Source organism: Cornus florida, unplaced genomic scaffold (assembly GCF_030987335.1).
Source record: "Cornus florida cultivar Cherokee Brave unplaced genomic scaffold, ASM3098733v1 CherokeeBrave_3.0.0_Hap2_Chr02, whole genome shotgun sequence".
NCBI classification, from domain to species: Eukaryota; Viridiplantae; Streptophyta; class Magnoliopsida; order Cornales; family Cornaceae; genus Cornus; species Cornus florida.
The window spans coordinates 16,181,754-16,202,236 of NW_026775572.1; the positions used below are offsets into that span (position 1 = coordinate 16,181,754).

Sequence of the window (20,483 nt, forward strand, 5' to 3'; positions counted from 1 at the left end):
TTATTTGTGATTAGATTCCCATGTCATAAGTGGATTAAACTTCTATTGTCAAATATATTTTCAACTGGATTAAACTTCAATTGTCAACTATATCTTCAATTATGAAGATAGACAAACGATGGACCAAAACCAACAACCTTTAATATTTTCTTGACTACAAATTCATACCTATTCCTTCAATATTATCACTACGTGATGAATCCTTGGAATTTCATTCCATATAAGATAAAATCATAGATTGTTGTTAATGAATATCAAGATATAACATATAATTGATGCTTATTCCTATCCCAATAATTTTTTTTTTTTTTTTTTTTTTTTTCGAACAATATTTTTAATTAGTCAATCTGTCAATGTATATAAAATATAAGGAAATGAGAACCCCACTTAATTTTCTCTTCCATAAATCGGTCTAAGAATAAGTACATAATGGGGGAAATGTGAGAGTGCATGATTCAAACCTAAAATATTTAAGAGAAGGGCTTCTTTACCTTTTAGATATGTTTTAAAAGATAATAGTAAATTTCACTTGAAAATTATAACTCTCGCCCAAATATCATTTTTATTTAATTAAAAAATAATTTTGTTTCTGTGAAAATGATAAATTCACTATTTTTTTCAAAGTAAATAAATACACTTTACTTTCTTTTATATTTTTTCTTTCTAAAACTAAATGACGTGTACTCTGCTTGCTCTAGTGACTACAAAAAATAGAGTGCATTTAGAGGTCCACACGGTAGAATCTAATAAATCACTCTCTATTACGAAAAGAGCCAAAGCCCCCACAAACTATGTCAATCACATGATCGACAAATAAAGCAGGCCCACCAAAACAGTACAAATGAAAGGGAATCCAGTAACGCAGCTATTATCCCAAAAAAAAAAAAAAAAAAAAATTTGAGGATCAGATTAGAGATGGGCCCTAAGGCCTAGGTCTCATCGATGCCTACATCCCTCTAAAGCAAACATATTATTACTATTACTTTATTCATTCCCATCTCTTTTGTCTCTTTCCTCCTCATACACTCTTTCCGCTATATTCCAATATTAATTTCAAGATTATTATATTCCACACCGTCCGCCCATTAACAATATTCAATAAAAAAAAGCATTAAGAAAATAAAAATCGCAATCTCAAGGAAATTGTCAAACCTATCCACAAATGAAAAAGACTACCACATCTCCCGTGTTCTGTATGTAACTTTGTGTAAATTTAATGTGTTAGAATAAATTTATACAAAAAAGTTATACTATTTATTTTTAATTTTAGCAATTTTTTATATAAAAAGATATTCTATAATAAATTCTTAATAACGAATAATAATAATAAAAAATTTAAATACGTAAATCAAAGCCTCAAAAATATTATATCAAAAATTATATAAAAATGTGATTAAAATATATTTAATTTTTAAAAATTTAAAAAAGCACTAATAAAAATAAAATAATAAATCAAACTATGTTTATTAAAATTCTTATTTTATTACCGGTTGCAGATAAAGAAATGAGAGTGAAAAGGAGTAGGATTGTAAAAGTGAAAAAGAGAAAAGAAAAAGAAAATATATTTACCTGTGCGTAAAAATGTTATATAAAATACATATATAAAATACATAACCCAACGTGACATTATATTTTAATAAATCAGTTGAAAAAAAATTATATGCGTGGTTTTCTTTAAACATAAAATGGATTTGTCTTCTTTGCAAGAAGGTAACTTTAAAAAGAAATGGATTTGAAGGGATTTGATAGGGAAAATTGTAATGTAAGAAAATTCGGAGAAGAATGAAAGAATTTATTAGGATTTGTTAACTAACCATTGAACAAAAATAATACAAACCGTCATGTTTTACAAATTACTTATCTTTTTACAAATAGAAAGCATATTTTAATTACAATCCAATTCGTTTCCCAACTTTATTTCTTTGGTTCCAAAAATGTAAAGATCAGCCGTTATAATTTTTTTTTTATCAAACCTGAGAAAATGCAGAAAAAGAAAATAAATGAAGAGAAAAATTGTGCATTCTCACCTGATTGCCTAAAGAACATATTTAAGTGTAAATATCCTTTATATATTTATATTTATATTTATATATATATATTTATATAGTAGAAATAGGGTAGACGAAGTAAAACCTATCTTATTTAAAGGTTATCCATCTCAACACAAAAGTTCAATGGATCCACCATACACCCCACATATAAACCTAGAAACATCACAGTGACTCTTGAAAACTAAAACGGACAAAGAAAGACACCGGATCACATATATCAGAGAGTCGATGACTCATGAGATCAAAGACCAAGGCCGGTCTAAGAAAGCTGACCGCAGTCGGCGATGGTCACCGCCTTCGAGGTCCTTCCAGAACTGGATCCAACCTTCTCGATCGACTTCACCACGTCCAGCCCTTCCACAACCTGCCCGAACACCACGTGCTTTCCGTCCAGCCACTCGGTCCTCGCCGTGCAGACGAAGAACTGCGATCCGTTGGTCCCAGGGCCGGCATTCGCCATGGAGAGAATACCGGGACCGGTGTGCTTCTTGATGAAATTCTCGTCGGCGAACTTGGAGCCGTAGATTGACTCGCCGCCGGTGCCGTTTCCGGCGGTGAAGTCGCCGCCCTGGCACATGAAGCCGGGTATCACACGGTGGAAGCTGGAGCCCTTGTAGTGCAAAGGCTTGCCACTCTTACCGACACCTTTCTCGCCGGTGCAGAGGGCTCGGAAGTTCTCGGCGGTGCGAGGGGTGGTGTCGGCATACAGCTCCATCACGATCCGTCCGGCCGGTGCACCGCCGATAGCCATGTCGAAGAAGACCTTAGGGTTTGCCATGTTCAGATCTAGTAACACGCTCTCAGATTTTCGGTCTATGCGTGTGACTTCGTCAATGCGTGATATTTACGGTATGAATGTTGGTTTATATAGAGAGCGTGAAGGTGGATTATATATGGGAAGCTTAATCTTGGCCGTTGAAGTAGACACGTGCCGAGACCGAGTGGTGGTTGGATATGAAAAGGACATGTGGGTTAGGTGACCAGGATTAGTCTGAACCGTGGTTAGGTTAGGTTCAGTCACGATTGGATCACGTGGTATATGCTTTTCATTATTCGGTGGGGAGGGGAGGTGATCAGGTGCTCTCAACTCTGTGGTGGTCCATTGTTCAGTATACACATGTGTCACGTTTTGCTTCATAATTAGAGGGGCCTTCTTAAGCCTGGGACCACTTGATTTTCGGGTGATTTATTTACAAAGTAACTAAAAAAAATTGTGGAGGTTTAAATCTGGGATTTAAACATTACTGTTTTAGATTCATTATTATTGGTAATGCTAGTCGTGTAAACTTGGGAAAAGACAATACAGAATTTTCTGCTGGCAGGCTAAAAAATGAAACAAACACAGGAGTATTTTGTGTATTTCAATTATAATCCTCCATCTCAATTGATGAACTGGCTACACTTGTATTATCGATTTTTTTTTGTCCAATAAGGACTCTTATGATTGGTTTGGTATGAAAAAGCAAAAAAAGAAAAATTAAGCTTGTTAGAGAATAGAGATGAGACAAGAAAGGAAAAAAAAAAAAAAAAATTGAATAAGTCATCTTTCATACTTTATAAATTTTTATCTTTACGGAAAAAAGAAAGAAAGAAGACTACTATAAAAATTGTAAATTACAAAATTATCTTTTATAACTAGATAATATTAACAAAAACAATACTTACATCCTCACTATAACATTCTCTCTTAACAAAGTAAGTGTTACTATCTTTCTTTATGAACCAAACAAAGAGAATGAATGTGTCTTCCAACCCACTTTTATTCCTTCTAGCCAATTTGTTAATAAAAAAATATTGATACAAGTGTTTTTTCATTGTAATAGAAAAATGTTAGGATCAAAATGGAAAAATACTAATAAAAAAGAGTAGTTCACATTTACAATGGATCTTTTTGTCCCCTTACAAGTCTTAACAACTTTCAACAAAGAAATATCTCGGATGGATCAGCTCCGCCACTAGTGCCACTGCTGCTGCTAGGCATGCCAATAATTCTTTGCCTTTTCCACTCTCTTTTTTCACAAACATATTTGAAACTTCTTTAATTTAAAAAAAAAAAAAAATTAAAAAAGAAAAAAAAAAAGTGAATTCGCAAAAAAAACAATCATTTCCATATGCATTTTTAGATGTATAAAATACAAAAGTTAGCCTGGATAAAATTTCAAAAACAATTCGAGGACGGTAATCATCCTTGGATAAAATTTTCATATTAGCAGTCATAGACCAAATATTATAATTTGTAATCAACACTCTTTCCGACCAACTCCAACAAAGAACATATTTAGATAAGAGAATAAATGTCATTAGAAAATTTGGCTTTTGTGCTTTGCATTTTAACAAACCAGAAAAAGAACATTTCATAACTGAACCATACACATATAGCAAATTACACCCTCAAAAAAAAAAAAAAAAAAAATTCCCTAATTGCGGAACACAGGAAAAGCTTTCTTGTAACTTCACAAGTTCATGAACGAGAAGATATTCAATGTGCAGTTCTGTTCCTGTCATGAAAGCACGTGCATAATATGCGGATATGAACGATTGGGATGGCCCGGGACACGGTACACCAGGCACATTGAAAACCTTCTCCCTTTGAACTCATGACTTGATTATTTGTATTCCAATTTTTTAATCCACTGAATGAAAAATACATTGAATGGTAATTAAATCATATGCTGCAAAAGAAAATCAAAATGACTGCTCTCTCTCCCGAAGGAAGAAAATTTAGTACCACAAGCACTTGTATGTGGACACAATTGATAGAGTGCTGCTGCTGCGGTGGTAAGCATATTTTGGAACTAAGAAGGATCTGATATTTAATATCATACAATAAAAGAATCGCCTACATAGATTCTAGCTAGATGACCTTACATTACAATCTTTACATAATTACATTTCTCCAAGACTACTGAATTAACCTACTTATATGAATTATCTCACAAGATACCCTCGGTCTGCAACAATCCGGGATACACAAATGATATAATTTGTTTCAATGACTTCACAGATGCTCTGAGAAATGCATGGCCCTCTGTCACTGCGAAAATCAGGTAATATTATAGTTAGAATTTTGGTAAAGTTGTGGAGATAGGCTTAAATTGCATGGACTCTATCAAGTGTGCTGATATAAAAATGTGTCTAAGCATCAAATTTATGTAATCCGAAAACTCGAGGAGGTGAGGATAGCAAAATATGCATAATTTACTAGTGATCCATATTGGCATTTCATTGTTGTGAAAACAAAATTGAAGCAACAATTTAAGATGGTTTTATTTAATTGTCAAGTAAAATTACGGTATAAATTTTGCCAGGTACATGTCCGATCAAACATGTTGAGTATCTATACCTATATCCAAGTGTCGTGTTCCAACAAGGGCACCTCATGCATTTAGAAGAGCCATGTTACCAAGGAAACTGGAAAGCAAGTTCTGTATGGTTGTTTAGATATAAAGGGGCATTACCTCTCGTCAGTGATTTTAGTCCCTTCAAAAAATCTTCAACACGTCCCAACACGGGTCTTATTCCACAAATATTTGACACACATAATTCCAAATACAACGACATTTCCATTATTTGAAGCATTAACACGCATAAATCCTCGATTTCAGGCGAAACCTGCTTCAACTTGTTGGTTTCACACAATTCGTTGACAATTGCAATCGCTTGATCCTGCATTCCAAGAATATGAAGAGCCAAGTGAAGGCCATGAGATATGGCAATTTAATCAGATTAAACAGCAATGAATAAGTGCCATACAGATTATCAACGTCATATCGTCAACATTTTCATCTTAACTTGGCAGATTAGATGATTTACCTAGATGAAGTATTGGTGCTGACTCAAAAGTAGTGTAACTAATTTATGGTATCTAAAATCTCTTTGGAGAAATGTTATCTAGAGTTGACACTGAGAAAGACCAAAGTAGCCATCTTACCTGCAAGCCATGTAATATATCTGGCATGGGAAGCTCCGGAAAACGAGCCAGGTCAACAAACCCCACATCGTCTGCCCTTTTAGCAGCACCTTCAGCTTGTAGACAAAGAAACTTTAAAAGAAGAAATGCAAGTCTATATATCTGAATTGCTGTAATGTCCGAGAAATATGTTTGAGGAGCTGGATCAGTAAGCTCAGTTGCTTGATCCTTGATCACAAGAGCATTTGTTCCGGATAACACAGCAGAAAACTTAGGATTTAACATGCAACCAAGAGGAGAAAGAGCAAACCAGCCATTTCTGCTATTGACAAAAGAAGGTTTCTTATACCACTCAAACTCCTCTTTGAGGACAGGATGACATAAAAGGGGTGCAATCCTATTAGGAGATTCTCCAATCCGCTGAGTTCCCCGGCTAATGAAAGCCAATAAATGGATACTTCTCTCCCTCAACAGTGAATCCGTTTCCTTCATGGCCTTGATCCATGAATTTCGATGTTTCACTAGCACACCCAGTAGCATAAGGGTGTGCTCTGTTTCTTTAAGAGCACTTAGATAAGTTTGTGTTTTCTGAGCACGAGCTCTTTTCTTGTCATGGTCATCCGATGGAAAGTCTGGAGCATTAAGATAATAAGAAATTAAGTTTGTTTTCTCCGAGAATAAGTAAGTTATTACATTGTCCACAAGATCGGTACAGGAAGAACTGTCTCCTAGAGACTGAATCATTGCTGTGACTACAGCCAAGCCAAGTCCCCAGAAGTGCTGCGGATTTTCAATTTTTCCAGAACAGGAGAGATTTTTCTCTTTTTGAATCACTGAGGAAGGCCTACCATCTGATAAGTCAGCAAACAACACTCTCAGAGATGGGAAAAAACCAGCAGTTAGAAGCATATCAGCACCTCCTCTTACACGTGCAAGGGTCAAAAGGAACTTCAATATTACTGGAATTGAAGCAAAAGAGTTCTTATCCTGAAGCTTCTGAACAACATGCTGCAACTGGAGATGCTTCTGTATAATGGGGAACCATGTGTTAGGTGTCAAAAAACTTTTCAGTATTAAATCAATAATGGCCAGGGAGAGAGTGCAATGCTCAGCAGGTTCAATGCAGTTGCAAAGAATGGGTAAAAGCCCCAAACTTGCGTTGGACGCCTCAGCAAAGGCTTCAACAGATTCCATCTCCATCACCCCACCGAGAAGTGAATTCATGCAACTTAAACCGACAGACGAGAGAAGCAATGCAAGTAAAAGCTGCACAGTTGCTCTAACACCAGCAACTGATCGCTTGAAATTACTTAACACTTTAAGGCAAAAAGCTGAAGTTTTCAACACAAGCACACAAGCGGCTAACGGGAATTTTTTGTATCCAGATCTAATAAGATGCAGGAGTAGTTCTGCTTGAGCTGCAAGGAAGTCAAGGGTATCTTCAGAAGCATCAAGAACAGGAGCTAATGATTCTATAGTAACATGTAGACACTGGCAAATGTGATCAATGCACGTCAGAAGCAGTTGCTCAGGAATCTTCCTGCCTATTGTAGTATGCTTCTCCGTTGACTGCATGAGCAAGCCTATGAGTTAGTTGTAAAAAGACAATTCAACATTCATGGTTCCTAACACTGATAATAGATATGATTGCCGGGCACTCTCCTCGGTTCCGCCCGCTGTTTGTGTTTTTCATGTTTGAGTGGTGTTATTCTTCTACAGGGTTTCACCACTACACAGCATATTTTTATTTCAAATTAAGACTCAACGGAGAGAAAATGTAGGCAGAGAGACTTGAACCCAGTACTTTCCTAGAACCAAATCTCATCAAGCTATCACACCCTCTTCAATGCAACCCCCTCCTACCATTTGGAGAGGCAGACAAACAAAACACAAACAGAATGGGACAAAGGCGTATAGAGGGACTAGAACTCAAGGCCACCTTGAACCAAAGATCCGACCCCTTGTTAGACAACCAATTGCTGCCCCAAAAGCTCGAGTGAAGCCATTTACTTCAGGTATAATCTTAATGAAGATAAATATTTGATGAATAAGAATTATTAGCTTACTCTACTTTCTGAAAATCTTCCAGATGACTCCAACAAAAAAAAAAAAACTTTAGATCCAAAATTCAAGACATGAGAAGAAAAGGAATAGCAATTAGAATTCTAAGAACTCACATCTGCGTCATACACTGATAAGATAGTTGTCAATGCTTTCAATGCAGAAAGCTTAGAGCTTGCGAGCAACACCGTTGAATTCACATCATGCAACCATAGCAGCATAGTTTCTGCAACTTCTTTTGATGCTTTCCACCCAGAATAATCCCACACATCTAATCCCAGATCTTCTTGTAAACGTGTGGAATCAAACAAGTACACATCCTTGGCGTGTGCAAAAAGGTCCCCCTCATATTTGCATTGATAAGTTTGCAAAAAATTATAATCAATGAGGTACTGGGAAAGCTCTTTGAATGGACCAGGATCAATCTCACGACCTTCAAGCTCTCCTTGTAGATGGTAATAAAGATCACTGAGTATTAAACGGTTCAATTCATTTCCTTCACTGAAACAAAAACAATAACAGAAGTAATGATCCACAGACAGAATCAGAAGTAATTCTTTTCAAGTGTTTTCTGACCTGGGCTAGAATTATACACACACATATATAAACAGTCGTCTACAGAGTTTTAGATATACAAGTAATAACACACATGAGAGGGAAAAAAAAAAAAAAAGGAAAAAGAAAAAAATTGCTCAGCATTTTTTTATTAAACTTCAATTTCAACAAATTTTGAATTCTTTTTTTTATAACAAACACTTGTACGTTTGAGCGTAAAGAGTGTGTTCTGAGCACAAATTAGAAGATATTTTAAGAGCACTTGAAACTGCAGTCATGATCAATTTCAAAATCAGCACATGAATTGGATTCTGAAGTGTGCTGGCCCGATACATATGAGGAGAATACTGGTTGCGAAGAGTGTGATTGTGCAAATAGTAAAGCAAAGGCTAATTTTTCCATTGAGTCTAGAATAGTGATAAAGTCATCATGAAAGGTAATTTTTTTTTTTGATAAATAGTTATCACGAAAGGTAAATCAATGAGTACTAACTGTATATTGAACTTCAGTCGTAATAAATTATCGAACTACGGATTAAATGGACGCATTTTTGGAGAGAGAGTAATGGAAATCTGGGGTGGTTTATGACAATGTTCCACATTTCCTGACATTGACATTAACAAAAACATGGATGCCTTGTTTAGAAGAGCCACTCATGAATAGTTTCTGGCAAAACATAATTTCACATGCATTATACCTGTAACCTCGCTGTGTGTACTGAGCTAACAATTCAGAAAAAGCAGGCAGATTGCTCAACTGTGGATAGAAAACAGACAAAAGCTGAAGTTAGACAGGAAATAAATGAGCTCAAAATTATTTTTAATAGTGCACCGGAAAAACATAACCTGTTGTGATTATATTAATAAAAAATAAGACCACAAATGACAAAATCATGCATACCTATTTTTCTGATCAAACAAGCATCAGCTATCAAAGCAATTGACAAAGGTCTAGAAAAAACAAACCCAGTATATCGGAAAAGGATCAAACCTTATTTGACAAGATATCAATCTTTTCAATCAATGATACAGACAAACTCCCCATATCACCATCTTTCAATTTTCCCATCACAAGCACAGCGAATAAACCAGCAGCGATCTGCAAAATTGCTCATCAAGAAACGTGCACCGTTTGAATATAAAGAATATAACAAAAAAGAATTGCATGCAAGTAAAAGATCGACGATTTAACTCTAACTCATGGCAATACTAAAGGCTTTGAAGAAGGAAATATTTCTTCCTCTGTCTGGGTACGTATGATACTTGAAACTCATGGGTCAAGTGCTAATGCATTAAGGTCCAAGAGAGAGAAGAATCATCATCACAGCAATAAAGAGGTGGCGAAAAATAGAAAAGGCCAAAAAAAATTAAAAAATTAAAAATACAAGATATTAAAACTACATTTGGTAGCACAAAGAACGGAGGAAAAGAGGGAGGATCACTCCCTTATTTGGTAGAGCAGAAGGGCCAAGAGGGAGGGAGGGAGGGAGGAGGAAGATTATCTCCAAGTGAACCCACCAAAAGCCTTCCACCAAAATTGGGTAAAAGAGTTTAGGAAAGCATCTTCCCTTCGCTTTTTATTTTGTTAATCTTTCACAAAAAGTTCTACAATTATTGAAGGGTATAATGGCCAACCACGCAATATGCCTTCCTTCTCAATTTCCTTTCTGCTCAACAAAACATGAGGAGAAAGACCAAGGGGAGTAGCATAATGGAACTTCCTCACCTTCCAAAGTAGAAAGGTCGAGGTTTCAAATCCCCATGGGGGCAAAAGTGGTGTGTGAGCTTCTTGCCGAGGTAAAGAAAACATGAGGAGAAGGTAAAGAAAACATGAGGAGAAAGCTCCTTTTCCTAGGGAGACATCTTCCAATCCACCTACCCTCCCTTCCATACAAACAGAGGATAAATGAAGATTATGTAACCAGCAAAAAAACTAAATAAATAAATTAGTAGGCTTTTGGCCGAAAAGAGACTGTTAAATGACTGTTATGCCAATTAAGCTGTAGATAGATAATAAGCTGAGACCGAGAGTCAACTTCAATAGAAAAGCATCAACTCTTGAGAAAATATTGCAACTCCAGCCAACAAAATTCATGCCCACAGGCAAAAACCAAAATACAAGATTTTCTTTAACCCTAAATATAATATTTACACTTTAACCACTTCAGCTGTAGTATTGGAATCACCATGACTGACTGAAGTATAAAATGCATCAATTTGTCCCTTAATCTTTCAGAATAGGCAATTAGATTGATGGACTTGAATGCAAATTTGTAATTACCAAACATAGAACTGATGTTTCACCTATCGATTATGTTCTTCCAATATTTTTCAAATCTCTCTCTCTCTCTCTCTCAAATAGACAGAAGAGACGGGACTATCTGAATACCGGCAAAAAAGCACACAGTAGACTTACAAGATTTTTGTGATCCTTGAGTACGAATACGAAAGACCAATGGGAAAACACGAAAAGCTTGCACCATACCTTCCATAATATCCTTTCGTATGGGAAAATTGCAGGACTGTTTCCCAAGGCACTAATATGTTAAAGTGCACAACGTAAATTAGACCTAGAAGGACACACACACACACACACACACAGAAGAGGGGGAGGGGGGTTGAATGGGTCTTGTGGATATTTTTCTGCTTTTAAACTAGCTTTTTGAATTTCAATGGATTCAACTAATTCCAATTACGTTTATGTGATGTCCGATTATTAAGGAATATTAGATTCCCAAATTTAAGCAATCAAATCACAATCAAGCAGTGAAGCAATAAAAAATAAAGCAAAGTAGAGGAGAACAAACAAAAGAATTTTACTTGGAAAACCAGACCTAGTCCGGTAAGGCACAATCCACCATTAAGAAAGAGAATACAATCACGTTATGAGTACAGACACCCTTGAACCCCTAGTTACCTCTAGACACAAATGAAAACCGAACCTTTGGTAACCCTCAAAAATCTCCGTCCATTCTTCCACTCGTCTACAACATCCGCTGCTCACGAATCTACTTCTTTAGTGATTGCTCGACTGTCTCTATTTCCTGCTTTTCCGGTTGAATGATAAGATTTGAATGAACAGCTTTTTGAAGAATATTCAACCACCCATGAATGTTTTATGAGAATCCTAGATTGAATATGGAAGGAATCTCTCTCTCTCTAGACAATTTCAAAACTAAAAAACCTCACTTGTTCTCCCTTTTCTCTTCATACTCCTAGACTGACCATAATCTCATATTTATAACCAATAGAAGTCCCAAACTTTTATGGTAGTCAAAACCTACTAAAACTCTAATTTAAGAAAGCTTTCAAATTTTGTAGGTCCGACAGGTTCGATCGACACCTTCTGGATAATTCTGGAACGATCTACGCGCTTTGATTGAGCTATTCTAGATTTTTTTTCCCTGGGCAACACTTCGATTGACCTACGCTTCGATAGGGCTATTCTAGAAAAGTGTCGATCAATCGACCATTCAATCAACAAGTACTGTTTTTCATCTAAAACTCAAGTTTTGAGAAACATTAAGAAAAGCCAATGTTCAAAAACATTATGCAGAACATTTTACACCTAACCAATATAAAAATAGGTTAAGCTAGGGTCATACTATAGTCCAATTACCTGAAACCTAAATGCATGATTGAGAATTCCATCACCTCTGAGATTCCGTATCTGTCATAACAACATGTTACTCAATTTCCTAACATCGTTTGCTTCGATACTAGTTTTAGTTTAATCTCATGATGGAAGCCATTACATCAACTTATTCGATGCTCCACAAGGCACGAGGATATGCTTCAACTTTAGATCTTCATTGTAGTGTTTGCACTGTGACGTTCACTTAAGCAGCATTGTCCAGTTGTCACATTATGTACAGCAAACTTATGCATACATATAATATAAACAATGATTTAATGTAATGAATGTCAAACTTTATTAGATACATAACACCAATTCCAATTGTGAATCAGTATTTAACAGAGTAGCCAACCTTCAAAAGCAAGAACAGTGCATCATGAATGACCAACCCGATAAAGGACAGACTATAGACTAGTATTTAGAACCGCAAGTGGCAAAATCAACAAATGATTCTAATAGTGTCTAAGAACAATAAGAAAATGGACTAAAGCTTACCTTCACACGAAGATATTTGTCACTCCCACATTCATAAGAAGCAAATGACTTGATTAGATTGCCTAAAACTGAGCTCTCACAACAGGTTGACAAAATATCCTTAAGACCATGAAGACCACCTTCTGTTTTTTCAGTACCATCAGTTCTCTGTATACAATCCTTTGATAATTCAGAAGGTTGTTTTAAAAGGGAATCCGCATGCAGTAACTTTTTTTGTAAGAACACTTCGTATGCCAGTATTTGTAATACAGCAGATTGACATTGATATCTGTATGTCTGGCTTACAATCTCCATATCAGTAGGAATTTTAGATTGCACATTAGCCATTAGCAAGATAGATCTGGACAACTTTCTCCAGAAATTTTTAGAGCTTTTCAGCCAATCCAAAATAATTGTAAACTGACCAGCCCCTTGCCACAATGCTTTCAGAAAATTTAGCGCATTCAGCAATACACGGGGATTGCTGGGGACAAAGAAAATTCATCAAATCAAAATGGAACCCGCGCGAATCTCAAGATTATTATAGAAAAAGCAAACCCAAACCCATACAATCTCAAGAATTTTGATAATGAACGGTACCTCTCGATAAGATCATCGGATCTTCCAATATATTGCAGAAGTGCATCTATAAGATTCACATCTTTGGACCACAGTGACCCAGAGGTAGCTTCATTCAACCGCTTCACACCATCAGCATCACCTAATTGAACATTAGTATTCTCTTTGGCACCAATTACAGCAACAAGAAAAGCAGGCTGCAAAAAAAGAAAAAAAAATGACAATGCCAATAAAAGATAAAAATAATGAAAACAGTTGTAACAAAAGGGGCTGAGTAAGCAATGATAAACTGTGCTCAGCCGGGGTTGAACACAAGTATCATGACGTGCTTGGGTTAATTATAGTTTTGGAGGGCTTACACTTTGTTGCCTTCAATGGCATTGGATAATTCAGGGCTTCAACCCACATGATAATTGTATGGCTCCAACTACTATTGGCTCATAAATAGAGGGGAAAGAAGTGTAATTTTAACAGATTAAAATATCCAATTTCAAGAGTCAATCTATATAACAGAAATTTTGGATTACATTGAGTAAGACCCAGTTAAAAATATCACGAAAACACATGTAAATAATTCGCTAAAATCCATCGTTTCTCCATGACAAATGGTAGACTTGCAGACTCTGTTGATTTGCAACATCACAAGAAATAAATTAAGTTCAGCCTAATAATTTAAGAACAAAATCAGAGAAGCCTAATAATTTAAGGACAAAATCAGAGAATGTAAAATTATAATTCCCGTACTTACTTCTAACTTTTAAGTAATAGATGTATTTAAGTCCTGACTGTAACTGAAACAAACCTGATAAAGAGCAGCAGAAGTAAGTAATTGGAGCGTGGCAACAAATAGAGCTTCATTCCACAGTGACTGCTCACCCAGAATGCTTTCAACAGAATGCCTAAAATCTGTTATCTGGACCAAGTATATTTAAAATTACAAACTTAGTTACGCTTATGAACCAACAAGTAAAAAAAAATAAAAAGAAAAATGAAAAACCTGCTTATTATCAAGACCAAAGCATGCATTCCCAAACACATATGGTAGCGAATTATCTGCAATGACAAATAACATAGACAATACTCTTGCAGCACCCACTTGTATTTCCTGCATGACAACTTAAAAATCATTAGTAATAAACTCAACGAGCCATCTGGCCTAATATTTAGAATCAGAATGAAAAGTTATTTTGAAAATGCTATGGGCTGTGAACTCTCAAGGAAACAACAAAAGCATGTAAAACAATTTCCTGATAGGAGATGCAACAACATACAGAAAACAAACATAAGTATTTTCAATCTTATTTCCCATAAAATGTGACAAACAAAATTCTTTAGTCCCAGGAGTAAAGCCCACAGCCAAAACACCCACAGCCAAAACACCAAAAACATAGACAGCATACTGCATATAGAAGATTAATGAAGCTTCAATATTTATGTGGGCATTATAAATTTATAGCTACTGGATGCTTAGGATATTCTCATGCACAAGCAACACCACACAAACCAACCACCCCCCCCCCCCCCCCCCCCCCAAAAAAAAAAAAAAAAAAAAACTGGCCCACCCCCTACCAACAGAAATAAATAGATAATAAAAAAATAAAAAAAAAAACACTACACAAACACACAGAACACTTCTACTCACCACTTTGCACTTGACCTATAAATTATAATCAAATATTGCAAATCATCCACAGAATCCTTATGCAATTTCATGTTGCCTATGAGAATTAATGAAATATTGCACAAAGCTTATATTTTGATTTCTTATGCATTTAAAATTTTCAATTAGAATATGTATCGGAAGCAAGACTAACAAGCACCACATATGTTTATTCATGTTCTGCAATTGTTTAAATTATCAAGAGGCATAAGTTAGTGCATAACATAAAAAAACAGCCCAAATGTTATAATCACAACAATATTCATATACAGATTATGCATGTGATAGATTCTTATGGAACATGGTATGCAGTACTATATCAGAATGACAAAAACAAAGGAAAAAAAAAAGAAGTATTTCTGGCAAAGAAGCTACAAGATAAGTACATCGAAAATGAAGGTTCAAGATATAGGCAGTAATGATTAATGACTGTGAGGTGTTGTCGCATACAGGATTGCGGAAAAATGATATCAAGGATATCACTGCAGTAACAACAGAAACTGGTTTGGTTGTCGGAGACAGCATTGCTTGGTGAAAGACTGGAAGGCTGGGCAAAATATCCTGGAAAAAAAATACAAGTTAATGTTAAATTTTTTAATTTTATCAAGATCTTGCAAAATCATTCACAATATATCCAAGAGCTCAAAAATGTATGGCAGAACATACATTCCCAAACAACTAAGTGTATATGCATCAAGTGTATGCAGTGTCTAACTAAAACCATGAAGTGGACTTCTAACAAAATCAATCTCCAAAATCATGAAGAGAGAGAGCTTTCCCCAAATGAGAATGCAATTTTCAAGGCTAACTATTAAACTTTTCAAGTAAATAGTTAAATTGTAATACAATTTTACTTATCAAAAAAAAAAAAAAAAAATTGTAATACAAAGGCAGCACATATAAGAAATGCATCAATTTAGGCAAAAAAGAGATTACTAGCCACAGAATCAAAAAAATCTAACAAATTATGCTGCTTTAAGAATCATCGAGACTTGGCAAGGATTGTACTAATCAAAAGTTTATCCTATAGGACTACCTTTCGAGGATCAGTGAGAGTGCTCAAAAGGATATTAAACACAGAACATATTGCCCGTTGTAACCCTTCAATCTCCTCTAGCTCATAAAGACGGCTGACATAGAGTTTCTGCTACAAATGAACTGACATTAATATGGAAATCAAAATGATCATGCAATCATGGCAAAATTATGCAATTCATGAGTAAGAAGGAGCAAGACTACCTCTAAAGCTTGTGTTGTTGTACAAATAATTCGAATGAGAGTATTGTGAATGGAAGAATCACATAGTAAAATATCCCGGACAACCACACCCAGTTTCTTAGAGTATGGGATTGTCAACATGCATTTCTTGATCATTTCGAGCACCTATGACAACAAATGCATTTTAAGAAATTGATATTTTCAACAGACATCACCATCACTTATAGAATGACAACACAGTATGAAATAAAACTGGAAACTCTTGTCCCTGGAGTAATAGCAGCCAAATTTCAAGTCTAAAGCAGACAAAGGAAGAGTGTAACACCTCTTACCATGTTCAAGATGGTGTTCTAGCCACTATAAAACAAAGTTTTCATTTTTAAACAGTATCAGACAATAGAATTTAGGGTAAAGAACCTTAACTAAGTTAAAAAACACAATTTATTTTTTTTGACTAGTAAAGAATTCATAAGAACTAAGTTAAATAACACATAGAATTAGCGATGTTAACAATTGACCTAAATAGGAATTATAACCTTAAATTCCTGCCCAAAACCAAGTGTATTCAGGTTCAATAAAGGGAATTGACCAAGAATCACAATCCCTATCGGTAAATACAGTTCTAAATGCCAGCATATATATGTAATGAAGACATGGTGCAAGATCCTTCCGACAAATGGCACCATGGGTAAAATGATGCTAACAAATAGGAAACATAAAACATTTTCACATCAAGAAGAGAATAACAAATATTCATCACAAACTGGTGATGTAAACGTTAACCTGCAGCCAAAGTCAGCGGTGGTTTTCTCATCATTCTTTATATAAAAAACATGACAGCAAGACAAAAATTGGAAGTAGTAAATGGTTCAAATACGGCAAAAAAATAGACATTTTACATGCACATATAATGTCACATCACATCATGAGAAAAAGCAGAGAGGGGGATATATGATCTATTCTTTGCACTAATGGCCTGACCATCAACAAATGTAATCCATCAATTATTAGTTTATTACAGGTAAAGTGGCTCCTAGTTAAGGATATTAAAGGGGGAGAGGGGGCAGCAGTCCGAGGAACAGGAATGCCACTGTATTTACCACAAAGTCACAAAGCCCAGAAATAACAAGATTTAGCTACCAGGCAAAAGCCCAAAGGACAAACACTAAAACAATGATCTCCAAATTACAATAATCAATGAAGAGAGGGATTTGGCCTTTCCAGTTGGCCAACTCGTATACTCAGAGGATCAATCAGTAAGAGAGTTTCCCCATGTATGGGATAGCTTTGATTTCTTGATGTAATGTCTCACAGTTAACTGAGTGAAATAGGATGCATACTCGAGAAAGTAAAGGAAACCAATAGGTACCTTCAATGTAACCTTCCAACGAACATGCTTCACCCTGTATTTCCAATACTCATGATTAACCAAAACATACTGAAGGGAGAAGACAACAAGAGTCAAGACAACATCATTTTCCACTCCTGTCTCCACAAGCTTCAAGGTGAAGTCCAGCACTGCAAAGTTGAAAGTCATACAAGTCACATAACACTTGAACACATAGCATATAATCTAAAGAGTAAACATACACCTGTCCCAACTAGGATTTGAACATAGCACCTTCCCCTTTAAGGACATCATTATTATGACCCTACATGATTGTAGGATCTGAAAGTACTGAATTGATCCTGATCCCGTAAAAATTCCCAAGAGGGAAAAATCCAATCCATGTGGAATCCCTATAGGATAGGGATCCTGATTTAACTCCCAATTTTGCCAATCCTACTATAAAACATCTAATAATATTACTCTTTTGTTCCTTTTTCATAAGTAAGAACCTGAGATCCAAAAATATTATTAAATGAAAGGAAGACCAACTTAATGCTTTGTTTGGTAGGAAGGAAGGAACAGGTGTGAAGGGAAGATATGAAGGAAGGAACACACTTCCTTCGTTCGGTAGAGATAAGACAAGGAGAGAAAAAAAATAGGAGGGATGAATCATCCTTCGTCCTTTACAAAAAAGAGAGGAGGGAAGATAAGTGGGGCTACTATAGAATAATAGAAGTTCTATATTTCAATACTGTCCACAAGTTTTAAATAACAATACTATTCTCTATAAATTACACTATTATAGGTAGTGATAGATATAATGGTAAAAACAATTTAACTCTCTTCCTTTCTCTCCTAACGAACACATTAAATTGTGAGCTAATTCTCTTTTCTTCCATCCAACCGAACAAAACGAGGGAAGTACACAATCTCTTCTCTAGGGATGTCTCATCCATCCCTTCTTCTCTCCCTTCCATCCAAATTTTTTCTTGCCTACCAAACGAAGCATAAATGTCCTAAATATCATCATCATCATAATAATAATAATAATAATAATAATAATAATAATAATAATATATTATCATAATGACAACAACGATAATGTCTAATGGGTGGCATAAGAACATTTTAGTACCTCTGTACAAAAATAAGGAAAGCATACGAAGTTGATATAATTATTGTGGCATTATAATAATGAGTCATACTACAAAACTTTGGGAGAAAGTGAATGAACAACGTCTAAAATGGAATATTGAACTGTTAGCAAATCAATTAGGTTTTATGCCAAGGAGGTCAACAACAGAGGCTATATACTTATTGAGGACATTAATGAAAAAAATAAAATAAAAAAAAAGAAGGAAATCTTCATATTGTTTTTATTGATTTAGAAAAAGCATATGACAGGGTATCTAGAGACCTAATATGGAGGGGGCCCAGGGAAAAAATGGGCCAGATAGGGATATATAGACTAGCTAAAGGACAATTATGATAGCGTTACTACAGTTAAAACAACTGTGGGAAAAACAAGAGAATCTTCAACTATGGTAGGCTTGCAATCAAGGGTCGGCATTAAGCCTATATATTTTTTTCTTAGTTATGGATGAACTAACGAGACACATTCACTATGAGATTTCAGGATGTATTTAATTTGCTAATGATTTTGTTTTAATTGATGAAACTACAGAATTGGGTAAGTGCCTAAATAGAAACTTTAGAGAAAAACTATATGACTAAAAGCATTTTACAAAAGGCAAACATATTCGTTATTTAGACTCAATTATTCAATATGAAGGAGTTGCAGGTCATGTTAATCATAGAATCAAGGTAGAATTACTTGGATGGAAGAGTGCATCTGGAATATTGTGTAATTGGTGTATCCCACTAAGATTGAAACATAAGTTCTATAAAACTGCTATTAGACCAGCCATTCTTTACGAGACAGAATGTGGGAAGACGAGATAGAATTAGAAATAAACATATTTGTGAAAAAGTTGAAGTGGCATCCGTGGGAGATAAAATGAGCGAAAATAGATTAAGATGATATGAGCATCTAAAAAAAAAAAAACACCCGCGAGGAAGAGTGATATGCTCATAATTGAGGATAATGTTAGGGGAAGGGAAAGACAAACTAACAGGGATCGAGTTCATTACATGTGGTTTGACTAAGGCTATGGTTTGAAACAGAAGTAATTGCAAAACCACAACAAAACTACTACAGATAATGGTAAAGAATTTTACACTCATGAGTATTAATGACAATATAAATTGCAGCAAACTCGTAAGCATACACCGATAATTCATAATGCTTAGCCAATAAAATTTTAAAAATAAAAAGGAAACAGAAGACGTAAAATTCATTAAGAAAATTTTAGAACAACCAACATGCCTGAAAGAGTCAATGGGAAACAGCTGTCATTGTGCTCACAGTCTATCACAAGCATCCTTGCAAGTCTTCCTGAAAGCAACCATGAGGCACTGGAATGGCCAAAGAAAAAGAAAACAAGAATCACATAGATTAGATGTCAATATAAGTGAATTGCAAATCATGCCGACTCCATTTAAATGTAACATACATAGATAAACCCATTTCCATTGGAGAAATGCAGACCAACAATTTTACCCAAGACAGTGTCCAGTAGGAGTAACATAAATTGAATGAATTTGTATGACCAAGAAACAGAAAGTATTGCTGCGAAAAAATAGGAGTACCCAACTTCTTTTGAAAAGGACTCATGAGGTGAGTTGTGAACTTTACTTGTGTTCCACTTAAATTGAGAAAATTCAAATACAAAAGACCCAGTATGTTTTCACTAATTATTAACTAACATATGAAGATGCACTTGAAATGTGCCCATTTACAATTAATAATCACCAAAAAAGTAGACTGCTGCAAAACAGAACAAGATAGACGAACAATTTTTAGCAATTATAAGTTCCATAATTAAATACTAATATAAAAGAACACTTTTCTATACATTCAGCAGAATAGGAAAAATACAATCATTAAGA

At 35.2% G+C, this 20,483-nt stretch overlaps 2 protein-coding genes across 2 annotated transcripts in view; both read right to left on the reverse strand.

The window, feature by feature from the left end:
- Positions 1-2,118: 2,118 nt before the first annotated feature.
- Positions 2,119-2,910, reverse strand: LOC132293877 (peptidyl-prolyl cis-trans isomerase). Its single transcript, XM_059791528.1, has one exon. It carries the CDS (start codon positions 2,827-2,829, stop codon positions 2,311-2,313), a length of 519 nt encoding a protein of 172 aa, XP_059647511.1. The 5' UTR covers positions 2,830-2,910; the 3' UTR covers positions 2,119-2,310.
- Positions 2,911-4,724: 1,814 nt separating this feature from the next.
- Positions 4,725-20,483, reverse strand: part of LOC132293878 (uncharacterized) — a 39,706-nt gene continuing 23,947 nt past the window's right edge. Inside the window, exons 18-32 of the mRNA XM_059791529.1 lie at positions 19,861-19,949; positions 17,514-17,662; positions 16,166-16,309; positions 15,963-16,070; positions 15,377-15,487; positions 14,264-14,371; positions 14,069-14,179; positions 13,288-13,463; positions 12,709-13,171; positions 9,568-9,675; positions 9,275-9,333; positions 8,139-8,523; positions 5,983-7,530; positions 5,510-5,717; positions 4,725-5,085 (exon numbers count right to left, since the gene is read on the reverse strand). Coding sequence (XP_059647512.1) covers positions 4,985-5,085; positions 5,510-5,717; positions 5,983-7,530; positions 8,139-8,523; positions 9,275-9,333; positions 9,568-9,675; positions 12,709-13,171; positions 13,288-13,463; positions 14,069-14,179; positions 14,264-14,371; positions 15,377-15,487; positions 15,963-16,070; positions 16,166-16,309; positions 17,514-17,662; positions 19,861-19,949 — 3,868 coding nt within the window. The 3' untranslated portion in view covers positions 4,725-4,984. The remainder of the gene's footprint in view (positions 5,086-5,509; positions 5,718-5,982; positions 7,531-8,138; positions 8,524-9,274; positions 9,334-9,567; positions 9,676-12,708; positions 13,172-13,287; positions 13,464-14,068; positions 14,180-14,263; positions 14,372-15,376; positions 15,488-15,962; positions 16,071-16,165; positions 16,310-17,513; positions 17,663-19,860; positions 19,950-20,483) is intronic.